The sequence below is a fragment of the Anopheles moucheti genome, chromosome 3 (assembly GCF_943734755.1).
Source record: "Anopheles moucheti chromosome 3, idAnoMoucSN_F20_07, whole genome shotgun sequence".
Classification (NCBI taxonomy): Eukaryota; Metazoa; Arthropoda; class Insecta; order Diptera; family Culicidae; genus Anopheles; species Anopheles moucheti.
In genome coordinates, this window is record NC_069141.1 from 77,151,011 (window position 1) to 77,172,504 (window position 21,494).

General features: G+C 42.7%; 3 protein-coding genes across 4 annotated transcripts in view; 2 read left to right on the forward strand and 1 right to left on the reverse strand.

Moving 5' to 3' along the window:
* Positions 1-1,458: 1,458 nt before the first annotated feature.
* Positions 1,459-2,738, forward strand: LOC128303018 (forkhead box protein K1-like). The gene is made up of 4 exons (XM_053039871.1): positions 1,459-1,874; positions 1,951-2,068; positions 2,144-2,367; positions 2,606-2,738. The coding sequence occupies exons 1-4, from the start codon at positions 1,459-1,461 to the stop codon at positions 2,736-2,738; spliced, it is 891 nt and encodes a 296-aa protein (XP_052895831.1).
* Positions 2,739-3,051: 313 nt separating this feature from the next.
* Positions 3,052-21,494, forward strand: part of LOC128303654 (xaa-Pro dipeptidase) — a 51,538-nt gene continuing 33,095 nt past the window's right edge. The window contains exon 1 of one of the 2 annotated variants that reach the window (XM_053040693.1): positions 3,052-3,285. The gene's annotated coding sequence lies outside the window, so the exon portion shown is untranslated. Of the gene's footprint in view, positions 3,286-18,808; positions 18,874-21,494 lie in introns of those variants that run through there. The other variant, XM_053040692.1, reaches the window with a different exon arrangement.
* On the reverse strand, positions 3,298-4,431 carry LOC128303656 (bolA-like protein 3). The gene is made up of 3 exons (XM_053040694.1): positions 4,068-4,431; positions 3,772-3,861; positions 3,298-3,619 (listed from the first exon to the last, which is right to left on the reverse strand). The coding sequence occupies exons 1-3, from the start codon at positions 4,110-4,112 to the stop codon at positions 3,437-3,439; spliced, it is 318 nt and encodes a 105-aa protein (XP_052896654.1). The 5' UTR covers positions 4,113-4,431; the 3' UTR covers positions 3,298-3,436.

Below are 21,494 nucleotides of genomic sequence, written 5' to 3' on the forward strand. Positions count from 1 at the left end.
GGGCCTACCGTTGGTAGTAACATTTAGACAATGTCTTAAAATTGAGACCTTAGCCGTGCTTATGCGTACCGGAAATTGACTTATTTCTGTCCCACAAGCTATCCTTATTGGGATCAAGGAAACTGTTTTATAAATTTCCAACCTTAATGTGCATATTGTTAAGGTTAGAAACTAGCTGCAGGATCATGTTGAAATGTTTTAGATCATTTGCATTCTTTTACTACCTGCAACCACAAAAAAGTAAAACATTAGACGCCAGAAACGAACATATTAACAGTGGAGAGAGCACAACTTACGCAGACTTACCTTCCCGAAACACCCGAATGTTTCGATATCGCTGCGCCGAAAGGGATGCTATTTTCTGTACAGGAAGAAACAAGCCTTACTAGCACCTTCCATTACAGAGAGAGCTTTGATCAACTGCAGTTGGTACAATTGCATTTACAGCTAGTGGCGCTGATCTCACATGGAACAAATGAAAAATGCGAAAGAAACTTGACGAATTGCACAAAGTAAGCATGGTACGCGAATCGCACGCTTTGGTCTTTGTTGTTTTCTTCCTAACTCAAAGGGCTTCATATCAATTACCCGCCAAAAAGTTTTTTTTTCGACCTAAACAGGCGGTGCTGCCGAAGTGTTCAAAGTTTGACGTGTGCGTGGTTTCGTATGGTTTAGTTTTGTAGTAGGCTTTGTGTGTGTTTTATATGGGATAAAGTTCGTACAATGCCATTGTTGCATTCTATGTCCCTGATCCAGTAAATCCTGTCTTTCTTCTAATAGTATCAAGAATATTCCACCAATCAGTTCAAGTGATCTGCAGAAAAAGAACACAGGTATGTTCACCGAGCAATCAGTGCGGGAAATTTATTATAAAGCAGTTATAAAGGTTAAACTATCGCGAGCCAGCAGATTACTGTCGATCTGTGCTGGAACGATTTCGCAAACATTGATTTCTTCCAGTAAAAGTGTAGCAGTCTGCACTGCAATTAACCAGTTTTAATGAGAATGCGCGCACGCTGGGTTCTACCAATGTGTACCTTTTGATACTATGGCAAGTGTTAACTTCAAGGACTGTCCAAGTCCAAATCCATCCTGTGGATTGTTCAGGAAGTCGCCAGAATCTACGCTTGCTTCATTGCTTGTCAAATGCTTTTCATTATGCTCCCCTTCAAGTGTTGCATTGGCGAAATGATTGCCAAAGTGTTGTCTTTGCTATCGCAGATTGCCTTGAAGTTGATGTATGGGAATCGGCCACAGTGTAAGATCGTTCACCATCGAATATTGTTCCATTAACTCTCGGAAGACTTTTGCCTAGACTCACAATTTGAACATTGAACAGAGACTTTGTGTACAAAACTAAGATTAAGGAATCTGTTACAAACTCTCAGGTGACTGAGCTTTAAAATTTATTCCATGTTGTACATGATTTTAGGTTGTTTCACGGTTACTAAAATTAAGATGCTTTACAATTGCAGGATGCCGTTTATAATGAATCCCTATTCATTGAGTCTTGAGGCTAAAACGATACCCGTTCCACACTGTGATTGTATGTCGATTTGTCAAACGACGAACGAGAATTTACGATCGTTAATAAGCTCATACCGTGCCAGTTGTCCGGGCATGATCTCGCAGCTGACCAGCGCAAATTATATAATGCTGTTGAATGACAAGCCGACCACGGTTGGACGTACAACGGATGTGGCAGTGCCGCAGATCTTCCCCGCTGGTTCCAATAAACGAATATCCCGAAGACACTTCGCTGTTACGTACGATTCGGATGGAAACTTCACCCTGCTATGTCTGAGCAAGAATGGCATCATGATTGATGAAACGTTTTACAGTAAACGAGAGCAACCGTATATTCTACCTCAACAGTAAGTGTAATGTGTTTCGTTTTGTTTAGCTTTATTATTGTCAAGTAGTTAATGTACTATACCTCGTTTATTGCAGCTGCATCATACGCTTTCCAAGCACAACGGATGTAATCCATTTCAAAAGTTTTATTAACAAACCAATCATCGTGCCTGTACCGAAGAAGAGCAGCATTTGCAACTATCATGAGTCTCAGGTCAGTATTGACATTGTTAGGCTTTGATTAAAGTATACGTGTATGATATGATGTGTTTTCTTAAATAAATTTCAGTTAGATCCGTTGTTCTCAAATGAAGAAGTAGTACCGCGTATTCATGCCGAGAGACCACCTTACAGCTATTCCCAGCTAATCATACAAGCCATCAGCGCTTCTCCACAAAAGAAGTTGCCACTCTGCAAAATCTACTCCTTTATTATGGACAAGTATCCATACTATCGTGAGTTTGCTATCAAATCCTGGCAAAACTCTATTCGGCACAACTTGAGTATGAAGACGTAAGTATTTGAGACGTTTGAGCTCGACATATCTGTACAGTTAACCTAACAAACACGAATATTCAGCTGGAGCGGATAGATGGATTATCTCTCCATCTCTATTACAATTACCAACTTGAAACATATTCTCTCAGATAAATGATTTGGCGCCAGCTGGTTGTCTGGAATAGAGCATAAGAGTAGATGGAAACTTCTTGAAAATATGACCATTATTTTGTCTAAATTCTATGTTGCACAGATATTTCTTGAAGACACCTCAGCCGGAACCGAACATTGGCCATTTGTGGATGTTGCGTCCATCTTGCGAAGCGCAGCTGCTAAGCAAAAAGTTTCTGGTACGACGAAGTAAACCACAGATGAGGAAGATGTAATCTGCTAGTACATTGAAGCATTTAACCATTTTCACTACAATACGTTCTTGCTTAAGCGTTCGAGCAAAGCTTTTCTACATAATTCAAGATTATACCAACGATATCCGTTGCGATATTCGAAATGCATTAAAATGAAGAAAAACTATCTTGTCAAATGTCAGTTCGATGTCCACCGGGGCAGCCCTTAGTGAACTTTGATAAACAAAAGCGCAAATAACAATTGTTTACTTACGTATCCTCTCCGCGCATAAACGCACTGAAAGACACGGTTCAAATGCTGATAATCGTTTGAAAGTCTCTGTGGTTCTGATAAGTGATAACCGATTCTCTGTGGTCAGCATTCAAAGTGTACAATAGCGTGCTCATTTATTTCCACGAAACAGGAAAAGAACATTGCGTTTTAATCGTCGCTTATAACCACTGGCCGTGCCGTGCAGATTTCTGTTTCGGAAAGTTTCTCGTCATTCGATCGTTCATTGTTGCTTTATTGTCTGTGTTGGTGCTAGGTGCTGCGCGTGTGATAAGTGAAGTTATCTGCTGCAACAAGGTATGTGTTTATGATCGTTTTATTTAATTTTCAATGCAATTTAGAATAGGTACGGTCACGTCTTACGAACTATCGTTATTCATAGCCTGATGATCAGCAGTAAATTAATGCTTTATGCGCATTATGCTTTGTACAATGGACGTACGTATCATTACTCAGTAATGGATGTGTGTATCCGGAGACCGTGCATATCTTTAATTTCCGATTTGAGTGTTTCCGTTATTAGTCGGTGCTGCTTGACCGTGGACAGTCCTTTAAATTCTTTGCTTTCAACGAATATTTCGTACATCGATCCACAGCCGCCAGAGATATCGGTAACAACGATGTTCTTTGCCTGCAAATCCAAGACAAAACGTAATTTGAGTGCCATTGTGTATTGAGCCCAAGCTGCTGATAAGGTAATCTTCAACAACGATCGATCAACGACCCGTTGCCCTTTACCGAGGGATGACACTATTGTATTATTATCAATCTGCTGCCACCTACCTGAGGGAACTTGCTCTCGAGTGTTTTTCTTAAGTTTGCTTCTGAGTTTTTCATCAATTGCGAGTTTCCCGACCACACGCGACTAAGTATCTGGAAAAAAACCCAACAACAAAGAAATGATACGTCAGCTTAATAAATGATATAATGAGGCCGATATTGCTTGGTGTTGTTTCGAACTGGTACTCAACGATCTGAGTAAACTTATTTTTAGCATGTATTGCTTACAGAACTGAAAGTGAAAGTGAATTTTCGCATACTAGATTTCATCGTGCAGTGCAGCACAATTTTCGACTCACAGAAATGTAGCGACTGCCGTAGTTTCGAAACAAATATCCACTCATGGTTTCCGATCGGCAGGATCCTGGCCTACTGCTTTGTTGTTGATTGAACTGCCCGCTGCACAACACAGTTACGAGTGGTTCGGATTGCTGTGATAACAAGAAGTTACGAAATCAACTCTTCTAGTTGTCGCGCCTGAGGAATTATGTCTGGTAGCTGCTCTTGATCAGCGCCGTAAAGTAACGATTCCTCCTGTCTCACGTACAGTGTTGCCGATAGCTGTATTGTGATGGTTTTGTTAAGTTTTTCTAAATCGATAGAAACATGTTGTTTCGGTAAATTATGCCCTTCGCAATACACCGGTTTTCTAGATGGTTTATTTTGACATTTTTTTTACATCACGGCGGGCGGTCGTTGATGAGATACTTTGACAGTTACAGTGTCGGACAACATAATAAGATCGATTGTTTATGCATGCTGCTGCTGCTATTGTAGTACGAAAAGGGAATGATAAAAGGACGAAAAATTACTAAATAACTATCTTTCTTTTTTTGTTTTGCTTACATTTTTAGAGGTTTTGAATTTAAATGGGTAATTCGGGCTCTAGATTTTTTTGAAACCACTCCAGACCCAAAAAGTATAACCGCTTCCGGTGAAGTCTGGTTTTTCTAACCGTGAGCTTAAACTAAAAGTGCCAATCTTAATTAAAATCAATCCAAATTAGAACATTTTTTAATTCACTTTGTTGGAAAAGAAGTTAAATGTTCGCATATGTATTCTTAAGTTGAAGTTGTAAGGTTCATTACAATCCATTTATAAAGCTTCAAAATGAATAAAATATCAATTATTCACCCAACAAATTTTATTTAACTGCCAAAATGATAAGGGTGTCTGTCGTAGAGCTGACGATAATGTGACCATTAGTGCTTAGAAGATTTTATACCTTCCTTCGATGTATATTATTTTAGTAATTTATTGATTGTTGATAGTTTTTCCTCATCGGAATTAACAAATAATACTTAATTTGAATTTCGTAACTATGTCCAACATAATGCACAATATTTCCCCACTGTGTCCTGTGTGCTGCATAGTGCGTAGTGTAATTTCTCACGAGATGGCGCTAGCTTCCTTTGTACGCAGTCTTTCACTGCGCGATGGTCGATGGTACGTAAATTTCAAACAAACATATTTCTTGTAATATTTAGTTCGTTATTATCATATGCTAGTTATTTGGTGTCAAATTCAGGTTAAATTACGCATATTTACATACAATGAGTATGGAATGATAATTTTTTTACAGCTCATCTCCTTCTGAGTCCTGATAATTTTATGAAGTTATTGTTTCTAAAAAAAGCTAAATAATAGCATTTCTACTGCGTAGAAAATATGCCAGATTCCCATAATCACGTTCCCCAACCACCAGCCCGTTTATTGATAGTAACCTTGAATATTTCTAAGTTCAAAACCCCATTCATAAAATTAAATAGACACTTCCTTTCGCTTCGCTTCCACTCGCTGCGGTCACATGGCTCTACGTGTTGCGGTTAATCGGCTCTTCTCACATTGTAATCTTCCCGTTTCTTAACGCCACAGTTCTTTTTCCTCTCATTAACATGTGTTTCCTTTTTCGGAGCTCTGTAACGCATGAAGCTTCCTGCAACACCACCACAAGCATAAAATGGCCAATGGTTTTTTTTTTATTATGGCACCTCACCGGCAGTTATGAATTTTATTTATTGGTTTGCTATATTCGCCTAATTGTCAATGGGATGAAGTATATTTACTAGTTTTTTTTTTAATGCGATTCAGCATGTTCTTCATCGTCTGGCGATATTTTTTATTTGAGGATGTGTTAAAGTATTAAAAACAATACCAGCTGCTAGCCGTAACGCAACGAAAATCATTATCCGTCTCGTCCACCATTTAAGTGTGCGACTCAAGCTCCGAACATAGCAACGGATAATTTCATTTCACTGCTCCACCGTTTGGAAAGTGCTAAACCGACACATTGAACCCATGCCTACACATTAAACGGTCGCAAACGATTTTATGGTTTCGTTTTGGACAGAACTCTTGTGCCGTTTCGGGGTAGTTTTTTCCCCTTTCTTTTCCATTCCACTCTATTTACACAAGTTCTTCGCATCTCGCATATAATCCACAACCGAGAGAAACTTGTTCGTTCCTGTTTATTCCCGCCCGGTAAAGACGGCGACGGAAAGCGCCGGTAAGGAGACCGATCCGCTTTCGTAAGCGAAGAGAAGAATTCCGAGAAGTCTGCCAACATCGCTGTACATGTGGGAATCGGTGGTCTCTGGACGTGAAGAATGCTGCCAAAGGCTGCGTGGAGATGCGTTCTTCGTGTATTCTCCCGCACGGTGTCCCTGTGGTCCCTTCGAGACGGCTCCGGATGCTGCTGGCTGCGTTGGAAAGGCATTTGGAAAGGCCATCCGTTATTTTTTGGGGTTTGTTTTGTTCCCTCCGACATAACATCGTGAGTTGAAGGCATGGCATCTTGCACTGAACATCGCCATGCTGATGTGGTTGGCCATCCCGTGGGACATACTTGTTGGGTAAAAGTTGATGCTGATGATGAAGAAACGTTTGCGAAAAACATGCCACGCACGACGTCTTGCTTCGATAGAGCAATAGAATTCAATTTTATTACCGATCTCCGAAAAGCTAGCTTGAAAAATAATCAAAAACCATCGTTAAAATGAATTCAACGCACACTTGAACGGTAACAAGCAAAGGCAATGGACGACGGATTCCAAGCCCAAAGCGTCATTCACCTTGTACGCATCGTAAACCAGGGAGGGGTCTTGCGCCCTGAAGAATCGGACTGAAACTCTTAATTAGTGGTCGAAACGCACTGACTCTTCGGAGGGAGGGGTAGAGTTTTAGGTTCAGTTCAGTTTAGCACTTAATTATGAGTGTTCGAAGTGATAAAGAGAGAAACATCTGAAGCCAAGCGTTACTTGGTTAGAATCGGTGCAGGTGCTTACTGTTAACCTCGTAAGGAAGACTCCATTGATACGTTATGATAACCTTATGAATGATGCATTAGACAATTACAAATTGATAATTGTTTCGCTATCAAAAAAGTGTATGATACCTTTACATTCCTTTACAGTTGGATACTTTTGTTTGAGAACTTTTACACAGGGGACGGAGCGATCAGCGCGCGATCTTCGCCGATCGTCTACATTAGGTGCTTTTATGTTGACTAGCGTTGTGCTTAATGAATCGTTTGAGAAGAATCATGCATATGAATCTTTAGTGAGGATTCATGAATATTTGAGGGTTCCTGAATCGTTAAGGATTCCTGATGAATACATGAGGATTTATAAATCTTCATTCAGATTAAGATTCATTCATTTAGTTGAAAGATTCATTCTGATTCATGAGTCTGAATCAGATTCACCTAACACGATTTTTTACAACTTGTTGGGAATCATGGGAATGGCTCATGATGGATAATGGTCTTAATTTATTACATTGTTTATACTACAATATTGATAAAAAAATCCTATGATAGAATGTATTTAATATATCAAATAAGCGTAGGACAAACGCTTATGTAAATTAGAGATTGTATACAAATCAAGTTTAATCCTTAACATCCGTTTATATTATATTATAACACACTGTTGTTATAATAACTGCCAGCACACGGTGCAGTTGCAGCAAAAATTCACGAGTGCCGTAAAAGCGCCTAAAAGCGTCTAATGTAGACGATCGGTCACGATCACCAACAGTCCCAATTTCTTTTACTTACCCTTCTCATTATCCTTTTTGCGTCTTCCGTGCGTCTCTTGCTCCTTCTCTGCTTCGTCTCAATGAACTGTACGACCAAAACAAACACAACGCACGATTGCAGCAGCAGCGGTGCGAAGTAAAGAAAGAAAAAAAAAACCTTCGACGACACGGTTTGCGATCGCCGCGGAGGGCCTGCTTCTTGTCGATCTTCTTGTCGGTTGGGTTTCCTTTATTTTTTGCCTTCCCGTAACCATCGTCGATGCGTGTCTGCTTTTAGTATGTTGGCCTTGTACGGCTGGCTGGCTGGCAGGCCGGTTACGGGTGCAACGTTGGTCCCCCGGTGCGTTTGAGGCCCCTCTCTCTCTCTCTCTCTCCCTCTCGTTCCCGTTCTCAAGTCACCCCGTCATCATGACCGTCGTTTGCCGGCAGCCGGCTTTGTTATTATTTTTCTTCCGTTCTGTTTTTACACGCCACTTCTCCACACGGCTGCTTGGCCATCGCCTGTTGGTTCGCTGTTTTCTGCAGGCAAAAAGCAGATCGTAAAGCCGCACGGCTATAAGAACCAAGTGCCGCGGCAACGTGCAAAAACCGCGTACACACACGGCCACGGCGAGTGTTGCTGGTTTGCTTCTTCATCGTCTTGCTGCGCCCACTTTTGTCTGGCCGACCCCTCTAGGAAGGTAATGGTGGTGATCGCAACAACAACAACAACAAAAACCGTGCGTCGTGTGATGATGGAATGGCCCCCACAACAGCCGCAGACGGGTTGGTCCGGCATAAAGGAACTGGGAGAACTGGTGACGGGAACCCGCGAATGTTGAACTTTTTTTTGGGGTGGGATGGTAGTGGCGTTGTATTGCGGCCTGGGGGATGTGATGTTCACTGGCAAAAATGCTGGTCAATAACCGAATCTTGAAAGCATACTAGAAGAAGAAAATGAAGAAGTGGTGTGCGACAAAAGTGTTCCGTAAGAATGAATTTCCTTAAGGTTATATCCATAGAACTCCAGATATTGATCTTGGAGGTATTTCTTAACTCCAATCAACGTTATCCACAAAACCGACCATCCCCTCCTGGTGTCGATCATAGTTGGGTCACAAGTACTAAACCTGTTCCAATTCGATCAGATTTTTTAAGAGAACGATCGAACTTTATTCGTCATATTATATTGCTGCTAATAGTCCCCCGGTTTGAACAATCTATATAGACCTATATAAAACTAATTTCAAGAACTGTGAAGTAGGTTGAATGACGCAAGATGAACGGCTTGTAACGCAAGCTGAACTATCTGTAACGCATGTTGAACGAAATGTAACGCAGGTGGAGCGAACTACCCGACGAATGTAGGAAAATGTGATGAGCTACCTGGAACGGTAGGTTGAGCGAACGAGATAAGGGATGAGGCCCAAAAGAACGCAAGATCTGTACCGTTCGTTCAGTTCTTCACAAAGAACGAACTGAGCATACAAAACTTATGGTTTGCCCAAACCCCTAGCTGGAGATCATTTGCAGCAGGTTCCCTTTTTTCCCTTCGCTTATCACACAAGTGCTTCGAAAGAAGCAGGCAGAACAGTGCCAGAATGTGTTTCGTGTGCTTACGGGTTCGGCAACGAGAGAGTTGCATTGAAACGCGCCGTTGTTGATCGTTATTTTTACCCATATTTTGCACGGGCACCTGTAGAAAAAAAACCCCTTTCTCGATGCTGGTTTTTACTCCGTTTTCATGCTCGTTGCCTGTTTTTTTTGAACGCCGGCGATGGTACAACAACAACATGCTGCAAACCTCCCTTACCATAACAAAACCTCCAACACAGCCAGCACCAGCACAAATCGTACGATCGTCTGCGGCCTCGATCACAACATTCGCCCCGTTTTGGATGTTTTCCTTTTCCATTCCTCGTTCTCTTGATCGTCGTCCGGGTGTTTGCCGGGTTTTTTTCCATTCTGCTTCAACCACCTCCTCAGAAAGCCGGTTTCTTTGTTGTTACTTCCTCCGTTTGGTGTCGGTTCCCGCCGGGGGTCGGATCGGTACAGCGTCCCGTACCGCAGCCACCGCGACGGCGGTGGTCCAGGCGCCCTTTTTGCAACTGAATTCCATTCGGCAGAGTTTCGCCAGAGCGCTTACGTTTACGAGTTGCGCGCAGGCAGTATTTTTTGCCCTCCTCGAGACACAAGGGCAGTTAAAATCCTCTGGTTTATTCAAGGCACACACATTCGACGCATATACCGAAAGGCATATGCTGCTCCAGACACACTCGGGGCGTTGGTATGATGAAATTCCCGCGCAAAGTTTGTTTACAGCTCCGGAACCGTTCGCGGGGAGTCGCATATTTCCAAGCGTTATGAGTGTGTGTTTTTTTTTGTACGGAGAAACTTTGGTGTCTGGTTAAGTTGAGCTCTTATCACCATGGTTTAATTTATCGCCATGAACAAAATTGGTTAACATGGGATGTGTTAAAGTTCTAGAGGTCGTCACGTCTTCAAGCGTATCAAATCTTGAGTTCGATTCTTATCAGTATCGACTTCGCAATAGCTTTTGCCGATTCTATGACTAATTGGCGCGATATATTTATGGCGTCTGTGAAAAAAAAGTAACATAATAAACATTGTATCTCTCTAAGAAAACAGCAATACCTTATCTTAAGTAAATTAGAATGAGCATAAGACAAAGATGTCAAGAAAGCTTTTAAGGCCTTGGAATCTTTCTGGCCAGCATCATTTGTGGCAACTTGTTCTTCTTTAACGAAGGAATAGAGACTCTACGAGCTATGCTAGCCTGAGCAATTTTATCGCCAAAAAGATCTTTTTTTCTTTTAGAAGATATTCGAGAGATCATGTGATTGACGCCTTGTTACCTTGATCTAGAAATAAGGGTAATGTAGGAACAAGTGATCAAACAGTTGATTTCCAAATATCAGAAATCAACCGATCTCCACAACTGCAGCAGTCTCCTCTTAACCTATTATCTTACATGTATATCACCGATATATGCAGGTGTAGCTAGACAAGGTCAAGATCTTGAATCACAGATCGCTTGAATTCTAGCTATTTTTAGAATTATGTTGTTTGGAGAGTGATTTTGCCGACACGCTATGCCTAAGGACTCTTTTCTTTTCACTTGATACAGCTCAGTGATCTGGTCTCCTTCGTCCATATTAAGTGTATCCAGTGGTACTCATAGATTCATACATCAGAATCAATCTTTGAACTGAATGACTGAATCTGAATCTCTATCTGAATCTCAATTCTGATGCTCTAAGATTCTTGAATCTTTCGAGAACCTGCTCTTAATTTGAATGACTCATATAAATGTAAAGATTAGAGACGTAACCCTATCCAAAGATGATGAAGGAGTTTGTTTTCAAAATGGTTTTTTTTCATCCCGGAAGTAGTGAAGTCACCCAGTTGGATCTGAGAATGATTCCTTTCAAAACTTAAAATTCGCCAAGCCCTGTCTACAGAAGCTTGGCGTAAACTTGAAACTACCTGTTATACAGGATATGATCAACGATTCGTAAACTTCAGTCACTCACTTCGGTTCCCCAGACTATACTCGCCATTCCTTATAAGCTTATAAACCCTTATAATCAATAAATTCTGGTGCTTCCAATTAAAATTATTCCAAAAATTGTTGTAATATAATTTGTTTCGAGTTTGTAAAATACACAACTACCATGCGGTGGGTGTGACCTATGGGAGGCCGGGCAGAATGGACTTCAGAAATGGAGTCATCAGGCAGATTAGGCAAAGTGTAATAACCGCCGTCAAGGTTAACGTTGTAAGCGGAAGCAAAGTTTCCTCCTCCTCCCACCCACCAGCATTTAGGGGTGTGTTTTGGGACCGGATTGAAACAAAGGGGTTGTGCGGTGGGGTTTGAACGCACAAGAGCACACAGTGTGAAATGGAGTCATTGATTCATAGTTCTCATGCCCGATGCTTAGGAGGGGGGGGGGGGGGGGACTACGTTCGTTTGCTGTAAGACGATGGGGCAGATGGGATTGACGCAAGCGAATTATCGCCAGCCCCCATTTACATACACATTTTAAGTACGAATAATCACGCGGTCAACGGCAGTACAACGGCCTCCCCATGTAAGGACTCCCGGGAATGATTCGCCATTTCGCCATCAGGCATAAAGTGTTGGAAAAGCAATGTAACTCAATTTGTTCTGATATACGGTGGGCTGTTCGGTACAGGGCCTGTATCAGCACTTGAGAAGTGTTTGGAATTTAATTTCTATTTTGACACGTGTAGCCGAGAGATGGTCGTAAAATCTGCATTCTTCTACGCTACACGCTACGTTATTTTTTTGCCCTTTGTTGTGACGGGGGGTTGCCGAACAAAAACAAACACCCGGCAGATGGAGAGGGGGTTGCTGTGTGTGTGTGCGTGTGTGTGTGTGTACCAAACAACACGCGCAACACTTTTATTACGCATCGGACTTTTGGACGAGTACAAACGTATTCTACCGTTGTGTTATGGGGCGAAACAAGAACCGGCCCGAACCGCCGGTATGCGAAGATCCTCACCGGCTGCGTGCGATCGAGAAGCCATTGTACCTTAGAACAGATTAACCTTGAGAAAGCCGGTATATGCTGCTGAATCATACGACCTGCACGCGCTCGCGCACCTCCTGCTCATTCGCCCACACGCACACACACACACACCACTCCGGCCACCGACACATAAATTGGAAGGTTTGAAACAAAACAAAACAAGTGGGAACGATCAGACTGTGGGAAACGAACTGTGGCTTAGCATTATTATAATGTTTTGATGCGACAGGTGTCTTCTGATGAGCTTACCCTTGTGTGAAGGTGGAGGGAGAGAAAAGATATGATACTCGGTGGAATTTATGGGAAGAGGAAGAGGACACAGAGATCGTTGAGGAACAGGTGACTTTCTGGCATTTTTCCAACATCTTCACGTTAGGCGCTTCAACATTCCTGGACAATTTCTTCATGGTTGCAATCCTGCTTTTTTGTGTGTATGAAATGGTGGAAGTTCTGGCATTATTTATCCCTTTTTTAGATAATATTTATATTTTTTAATTAATCTTTTGTTTAAATTTAAACTAATGTGAATAATGACATAAGAAAAGTACTATCCTTTGTACAATGTTTGCAATCCCTTGCAGCTGTTGTCATTTAAACGTCAACGCGAGTGCAATTTCGCCGGTGCACGATCACGATGCACTATTCGTGACTTGATACCGTTGCACGGTATCATTTGTTCCAAAACGCAAACAAATACCCCACACACGCTTGCCAATCTCGCCAAACTGCTCAAGAGCAAACCCAGCCACGACGACATTACCGTTTAACGCGCGCCGTGAATGCCCTGTTTGAATTTACCAACGCGCGAAAGCGTTAAGGCGCACGTGGAGGTTCAACGAACGGATCGCGAAACGGTTAATGCGGGATGTGATGAATAAAGAATCAAACACACATGCGCTCCCGGCGGGACGTCACACACACAAGATGGGGTTCGAAATGACAACAAAATCGCTGGTTGTACCGATCGGTGCCCGCGTGGCATGAAATGCGCAGCGAAAAACCCGTCTCTCGAACCACAGCCACTACGTCGCAAATACGTTGTTGGAGTAGGTGGTCGGATGTAAATATTCAATGGAATACACTAATTGTTTATGTAGACACTGCAACGCTAGTTTATGTCTGGTGGAAATATGGCATAGAAGTATATTACGTTAAGCAGCAAGCTTTAAAATAAAACGATCTTAATCTTATAGAAACCCATCTTATAGAATACCCATCTGTGCTAACAGTAGTAGCAACATTGTTGAAGAAAATTATATTACTTTATGCAACAAGCTTTAACATAGAACAAGCTGAATCTTATAGAAGCTGTAACTACAACGAAACATCTATATTTTTTGCGAAAAAACCTGGAACTCATCCACTTCCAATCTGTATAACTTTAGTCCTGCATTTTCCTGCACTAATCAAGCGGCGCTTGGATGGAAAAGGTACAAGAGCGCTTCATTCGATCGGGGTTTTGCCCAATTTAACGCACCAACAAAAGCCTCATTCCATTTTCATTTCTTTTTTCCCGCCCGTGTATCGCTTCAAAATTTGCCACAGGGAATTTGCCGAGCGTGGAGAGGCGTACCATTTCACGCCGTAATAAAAAAAAAACAAGCCAAACCAGCAAAAATAACGCCAAGAACGTTGACTTTCGCTGCGTGTGTTTTGAGCATGGTTTTGGGCCACGACGTGTCCGGTGATTCCGCCAATAATAACGACTACATCAACGGTCAACGGTTGCGTGGAATGTCGATCCGGGTTGTCGTCGTGTCGGGCACACCAATACATTATGCCCAAATCAGACACCAAATCTTGCACTTGACTCAGAAGTAATGGCAAATTCTTCCTACCTAACGTCACAGCAGTTTCCGAGCAGTTTATTCGGCCAGGGAGATTAATGTGCTATCGTTTTAGCGCTTGTCCGTTGACATTGGCTATCACATTTAAAACGCGGTAGTAGCATGCCTGTTTGTGTTTGGATTTAACACGTTCAACGCACCGGACGGTTGTAGATTGTAAAGATACTAATTTTATTATCACTTGACGTACAATGTAGTGTAGTCCCGTCTAATCTCTTTGCTATCCCAGCAGACGCCAGTTTGCCAATTGCACAATGTGCAACGTTGATCGTTCAGATAAGAAAAAAGATGCGCAATAGTGTAATTAGAGCACTTGAGCGTCTTTTCTAGAGCGTTTTTCTTTCCTTTTCAACTATTTATTCGGTAAAACAGATGGCAATTTTAAGATCAACGACTAGCTGGTTAAATAGCATAATTGGCAATTCAAATAATAAATTAATAGCTCAAATTCAAATTGGTTCAAATCTCAGTAGACTGATTATCCACTTTGTACGGGTAAATAAAATCAAAGAAGGCCAAAAATGCAACCAAGAACATGGCTTTTTTCCGAGAAGATTTACAATATTTATAGTAATTTTATTCTGGGCATTTGGACACCTCGTCATCAGCACATTATCCATCTCTCGTTCTGCATGCCTTTTTGAAGTCTTTCGGTCATATCCTGGATTTCTAATCAATGAATGTCTCTTTAAGTTCTTATGTTACTGGAACAGATTGTAGAACCACCAATATTCTATTTCCTACAATATCTCGAGAATTGGTAAAATTCCCTATCTTATGATTTCCTTGGCACTGTTGTTATTGCAGAATCATTTGGTCTCAAGGGCTCGTAGTAGTTCCTATACCGATCTGGTTTCACCAGCAGTTTCCATCATCTTCGAACGTTTTAGGGCTTCCTGCACTTTGAGAAATGTCTCTGTCCACATTTACCAGTTGTTGATGCCCTCCATCTGCTGCATTAAACGGGAAAAGTATTTCTGCCATCACTAACTAGCAAATTTGTTTACCATATGTCCCTGCTACCTCCAACTCGAGTGCCTATTTCTGGATGTTTCAACCAACTTCAATAACTTTTATCATCGGTACGTTAAGATTCAACCTTTTTGTACGTTGGCCCCCCCTCATTCACACCAATACAACTACAATCGAGAGTGCAATCGAGGACCGGGTCGTCGTCGGGTGTGTGTGTGTGTGTGTGTGTGTGTGTGTGTGTGTGTGGAGTACATATAGCGTCAGCGATCTCGCACTGCTTTATTCATTCAGCAAAATTTCGCTCCCACTATATTTCACAAACGGTGCCCGAATAATGGTGCCATGCGCATGGCACATCCCTCCACACAGTGCCCGCTGCACGGTGGAACAATCTTCTCAGGCGCATTTAAACAACAAAAACAACACCCCCCATACTCTACACACTACGTTAAGCGTGGGATTCCCTTGGCCAAACGTGCGCCCACACCCCACACACACACCCTCAACCCAATCGTCTCGTTGGCTCGTTGGCACGAATTGGGGTTACACAGTGTGTGCATTCCATTGCATCGAATCGCAATCGAATGCACCAGAGTCTGCAACGAGATATCACAGAATGCTGCTCTCTCTCTCTCTCTCCTGCACTGTCGTTTGTTGTGTGCTGGGTTGCACATAGCCGTATTCGACTTGGCACCATTTAAGGGATGAATAAGCTTCCTTTCTCTTGGTAAAATACGACCAACTAGAACACCGCCCCACGACTCTTCTTTCGATGCGAAAATGAATGTTTCTTTCATTTGTTTTGTTTGCTCAAGAGAGCCAGGGGGAGGGGGGGGGGGGGGGGGAGGGTGTCTTTTGTTTTCTTTTATTACAAACTAAGGAATGTTGTTATTGTTTTGTGCGAAAACGTTCCACGAGGTCCATCGGTCTTTTTCCTTTCCCTCCTATCACAGCAACCACAGCAGTTGGGCTTGACACAGGCGTTTTTTGATCTATTTCCCGCCACGTGATGAAGTCATGGCATGGGGTTCGTCTTACCGAGCAATGTGTGCCCCAGCGAAGCAATCGGGGAGCATACACAACTTCTTAGTGTGCAAATGAAGTAGGAAAGTTACGAAGAAAAATGGTTACGGATTTGTTATAAAGTTATAGAACTTCCGGGGGCACAAGTCATTTTAACTGGAACGAGGTGTGATATTTATATGTCTTTTCTGTAGTATGAACTAAAAAAAAGTGTTTAAAACATAATCCAAGCCAGTGAAATTGTTTGTAAATCAGTTAACAAATGAAAAATGCTTAAAACATGAATCCCTTAAATTACCAAAAAAAACGGCACACACACACACGATCATCGATCAGCAACGTATTTGTTCGTCGTTTTGTGTACGGCTGGAGATTGTTGAAATTCGCAACGCAGCGAAACCGTAGACATCGGGCGGAGGGCCGGGCCCGCATTACGTTACGGCATCAGCGAGCATCAGCGAGACTCGAGGTGCGCGCCATCCATGTGACCTGATGTGTCTCACACGGCCGTCCACGAGTTGTTGTCGGTCGTCGTACACCGCCGTCATGCAAACTTTTTCGCACCACAATACAACAACAAGGGTGGCCGATTGGGGTGCGGTCCATTCGAGGAAACCATGGACCACAGTTGCAAAAGTGTGTACCGAGTGTTATGTGTGTGTGTGTGTGGAGGGTGGGGAGCTTTGTACTCCGAGTCATGAACACCCCGCTCGGTTTGTTTACTATACTTTTCCCCATTCGCTCTCTCTCTCTCTCTCTCAGCAACCCTTTTGGGAGAGCAAGGGGAACTGATAGGGCAAAACCAGGCTAACCAGGCAGGAAAAACGGGGAGTACTGTGGGTGGATGGGTGAGTGTTGTTGTTGTGCTGCCTGGGACTGTGGTCGTACAGACAGGCTGCGTAGAGTGGTCCGGAGAGTGGTTGGACTCTGGCATTTTGATAGGCGGCCCTTATCATCACACCCAACACACATTCAGGCGCTTGAGCTAAATCTTCCGAGCAAACTGTACCACAGCAAGAGATTAGAGTACCGTGCGACATATTCCATGTTGAATATTGGTGATTTTATAGTCGGAAATGATTTGGTGCCACTTTGTATGCGGAACCGGTGAATTTGATTCAGTTTTATGAATCTAAATGAATCATCGAACGGAATCTCTTTTCCAAAGATTTATGAATCATCCAAAATTCCAATAGCGTTATCGCAGACGATCCAAAGATCTTGTCCGCTTCGTACCTCGTAGATTGAACCGTCGCAGCTCTAAGGACTCCTCTCAAAAGATTCATTAAGCAATACACTAATACGGTGAACACCAGCATGATTCATTTCGTTGGGAAAATGATTCGTTTTTCGTCCCTGCTTTACTGGTTTTCACGAGTGACACGGTGGAAAATCCCACCAAAACCTTGGACCGCCTGGAATTCCCCGACACACCGCCTGTGGGGACTCCCGGCACGGAGGGTATATACACGTGCAGAGTGTGGCTAAATATAGGGTTTTGTTTGCCTTACACATGTGGTATCAATCGTGTGTGTATTAGCAAGTTTGTATCGTTTCTTATTAGGCAGCTTTTTTTTAGGTGTGGAAGGCCTTGCAGCCGATGATGCAATTGCTGTGTACAGCAGTGTATAAACAACATTCCTCATGATTAGACAACTGGAGGCTGGAGGGTTTTTTTTAACTTAGATATAAATACACACAACGCAAAGAACGCAACCTGTAAGACCTGAGTCGATCGCAATATGTTTTATAAGTTTATGGGAAGGAATATCTTTACCGCGGCGTAATGTTGTACGCACACGCTTGTTTATTGATTGCTTTCTGGGGAACATTCCCCTACATTCGTGCAAAACAACATATTTTCCAAGATAAGATCAGTATTTATCAGTAGCTGGTTTACAAGCTGCTGCTATTTATTTCACTGGCATTTATGAAGGACGACCCATGACTGTGCATCATGTTGTTGTAATGATTCTTAAAAATAAGTAACCTGATTGTATAATATTGCTTTCCACGTATAAAACGCCGGTGTTGTTGTTTATCTACTCCCTTTCCACCGCACCTGGTTCGTAGAAATTGCTATCCACTGTGTGTTTGTGAGTGTCTGTGCTTCAAACAAAAAAAAAGAATACATCAAACGCATCCGCTCGATCGATTGTGCAAAAGATAAATACGCATACTCGCACACTTGCGAACGCTGATAACGTTCGCCCGCAAGTCTGTGTCTGTGTTTCCTTTATGTGGACAAGGACAACGCACTAACTAAAGCAGTTTGTTTACCACTTTGTGATGCGAGTTTCTCTTTTTTTTCTCGCATTGCATTGTGTTCCTCCTCGTCGTGCGCGTGTTGTTTGTGAAACAATTTTGCGTTTTTTGTTACGATATTTACGATGGCGGAAAGTTAAATTAATGCGCCAAAAATCGATATGAAGGAAGTTTGGGAGATTATATTGAAACAAAAAATAATCGTAACTTAGCTGGTGATAGTGAGTCGAAAGTCCTTTCAAATTGCATTGAAAATCTAAAAATATGTCGCTGTATTATTGCTATAATTTTAATTATCTAATTTCAACTACAGTTATGTTCGTTTATACTTTTATTTTCAGACATCTTCATTGCTTTACAACAGTAGTTTGTGATTGAAAACGTTTTACCCAGCGATATCACATGTAAGTCCAAGATAAGCTTTAGATTTAGACAAAAGAAGCGAAATAATACTTTGGGTACAAATCGAAACGAGTGCCACATCTCATGCTCGAAACTGTATTGTGTTGTACAGTTCGTTAAACCTAAGACACAGCACCGAACACAACAGGGAACGAAAGAGCGGGTGCACCTGGATCAGGTCAATGCATCTTCGATTGTAAAAGTATATTAAATTGCTTTGTTTTAGCAATTTTGTTGGATGTGCATTGTAGATCAGTTTATAAAATTACTGTTTCGTAAATCTAAACATTAATATTTTTCACAAATTAATGAATCTTCTGAAAGACTTTTCATTGACAATTCTCTGAAGTTTCATGAATCACAAATATTACTGTCAGACTGATTGAGCTGCAGCTCCAGTTGAGCTAAAAAAAAACTTAACCATTGTAGCAACAATAACATCTAATCGATTTCATTCACAGTCTGCATCAGAAGCAACTGTGGTATCGCCATTGAGACCTTTTTAAAGCATCCATGACTTCCAGACCATTCTGAAATTGTTCGTTGCTATTGCAAACTGATACTTTTTCGATGTTTGTGATTATTATATCGCACAAAAAGAAAGAAAACAACTGGATCGTGTTGTTGTCCTGAGCACTTTCTCTCCTTGCTCGAGAGAACACAAAGATGTTGCTGCGTCCGTTAAATGGAAAGTAACCCCTCTGCAGGCGATGGCTCAAAACTCTGTCCCGGGACACAAACAAAACTCTTCCCGTCCTGCTTCTTCGACCCGGGCCAGCCGGCGGCCCCCAAAGGATATAGCGCAGGCAAGAACATAGCGAACATACACACATTTTGAAGAACCGAGTTAAGGAAGGGATGGATGGGCTGCTCAGGTCGCCTGTACCTATTCGCGCCCCGTACATTATGTACAAACGGGCGTTTGTTGGTTCGTAACCTTGAACGGATCCTTGTACGCTTGCTGAGGACGACTTCTATGTGGGTTCGCTTTTCTTCACCCCAAAAAAAACCCCCGTGCCTGATGTCGTCTTGCGCGCTATTTTTATTTGCCGTGTTCAACAAATGTACGAAAGCGCGCTTTCGGTTCACGAACGTTCGGTCGACGGACGGTTGGTGTTGGCGACACCGAACGCCAACGATATCCTTTTTCGCAGCTTCTGGGTATCGACGGGGCCACCATAGGGAGAAGAAAAAAAAAGCCAGAAGGATATTCCGAATCAGCTCGTAAAATGTACAAATGGGTACAATGGAGCGCAGGTTTTACTTTCGTTGCGTATTTCGACCAGTTCAATGGGGGGGGATGTACTTTAGGTACTTTGGGTTCCACATTGTATAACTTTAGTTACAATGTGCCCAAGAAACTTTGCGCTACATGTAAATAATTATGCGATTATATTTCGAACAAAAAAAAAAGACCACAAGTCTTGTAAGACATTCTCCCAAAGCCAGCCACACAGTCTGCATGTTTGTGTGAGCTATTCAACGCCCCTGCAGGCTTCATCTTGGGAGGTGTAAGCAGAGCAGAGCGAGTGCTTTTCTACGTTCTGAGTCTCGGGTACATACGCATCCTTTTTTGTGTTGCTTTTTATATTATAATTTATGCTCCGTTTCATCGCCTTTCACTATTGAGCCAAAGGTCAAAGCGCTTGGGCGCTGAAAGAACCACACACACACAGAGTCATTTTGCCATATTGGTAGCAGACGCGCTTTCCAGTTCGAAGCCAAAACTAGTTACACGAGACCACCGCATCCCCGCAGCTGCTGCTGCCATTAAAGTGCGGACACTGTGATGTGTTTTCCGGTGCCGGTTGTACGCGAATGAAGCGTACAGTGCGTGCTAATAAGCGCAAGTTTTCCACTGATAACGATCGTTTATTTTCTTTCCTACGATCAATGGGGTCTGCATTTTAATGCGAAATTTACAGACAGTCGATAGCGCACCCATAAAGGAGAGGAGGTGGTTGAGTTTATTTTGGCAATAGTTATTACCGGTTCCTTCCCCCCCCGGTCCCGATTAGCATTGTACGATGATTCACTTCCGTTCCGTTACGCCGTAAACCGACGAATGGGGATGGTAGAGTGGTAGAGAGCCAGCCAAGACCACCGGCCCCAGCACCTACTGGGGGGCAATGCGATGCGGTGATGAATAATTCCGTCGATGAATCTGTTACGAATGTGGCCAGGAAAGAGGACGTGGGCGAAAAACAGCAACGGCAAAAACGACAATATACATCCCCACCCACTCCTCTCCCAAAGGGGCGACGGTAGTGGGTTGGAATCTTTTTCCCAGCCACTTCTTTGTGCGTTTTGTTCAATTAATCTCTCGCACCGTGGTTTCTTTCCCTCGCTCAATCACCCCTATTTGATGTCTTTCAACCCCTCCATAGCGAGTAGGGGGAGGAAGGGGAGGGGGGGAAGGGGTGTGAGTATGTCCGCGTCCGACACCGCGCGGTACACACAATCTCTCCAGCAGCAGCCAAACACCTGGTGCTCCGCGGTGGCGCGAGAGAGGGTGGTGTTTTTGATCGCGACAAAACAAAAACAATCACCCACCGTCCGCCCAGCAACGCGCCGCGTCTGGTGCGTGGGGTGTGTGCGGAGGGCGCCATTTTGTACACCAATA

Coding starts and splice junctions, on each gene's coding strand:
- LOC128303018 (XM_053039871.1), top strand. CDS start 1,459: ATGCTTTACAATTGCAGGATGCCGTTTATAATGAATCCCTATTCATTG. Junction 2,069..2,143: donor GCAACTATCATGAGTCTCAG/GTCAGTATTGAC, acceptor AATAAATTTCAG/TTAGATCCGTTGTTCTCAAA. Junction 2,368..2,605: donor CACAACTTGAGTATGAAGAC/GTAAGTATTTGA, acceptor TATGTTGCACAG/ATATTTCTTGAAGACACCTC.
- LOC128303656 (XM_053040694.1), bottom strand. CDS start 4,112: ATGAGTGGATATTTGTTTCGAAACTACGGCAGTCGCTACATTTCT. Junction 3,862..4,067: donor ACGGCAGTCGCTACATTTCT/GTGAGTCGAAAA, acceptor GTTTTTTTCCAG/ATACTTAGTCGCGTGTGGTC. Junction 3,620..3,771: donor TCGAGAGCAAGTTCCCTCAG/GTAGGTGGCAGC, acceptor TTGGATTTGCAG/GCAAAGAACATCGTTGTTAC.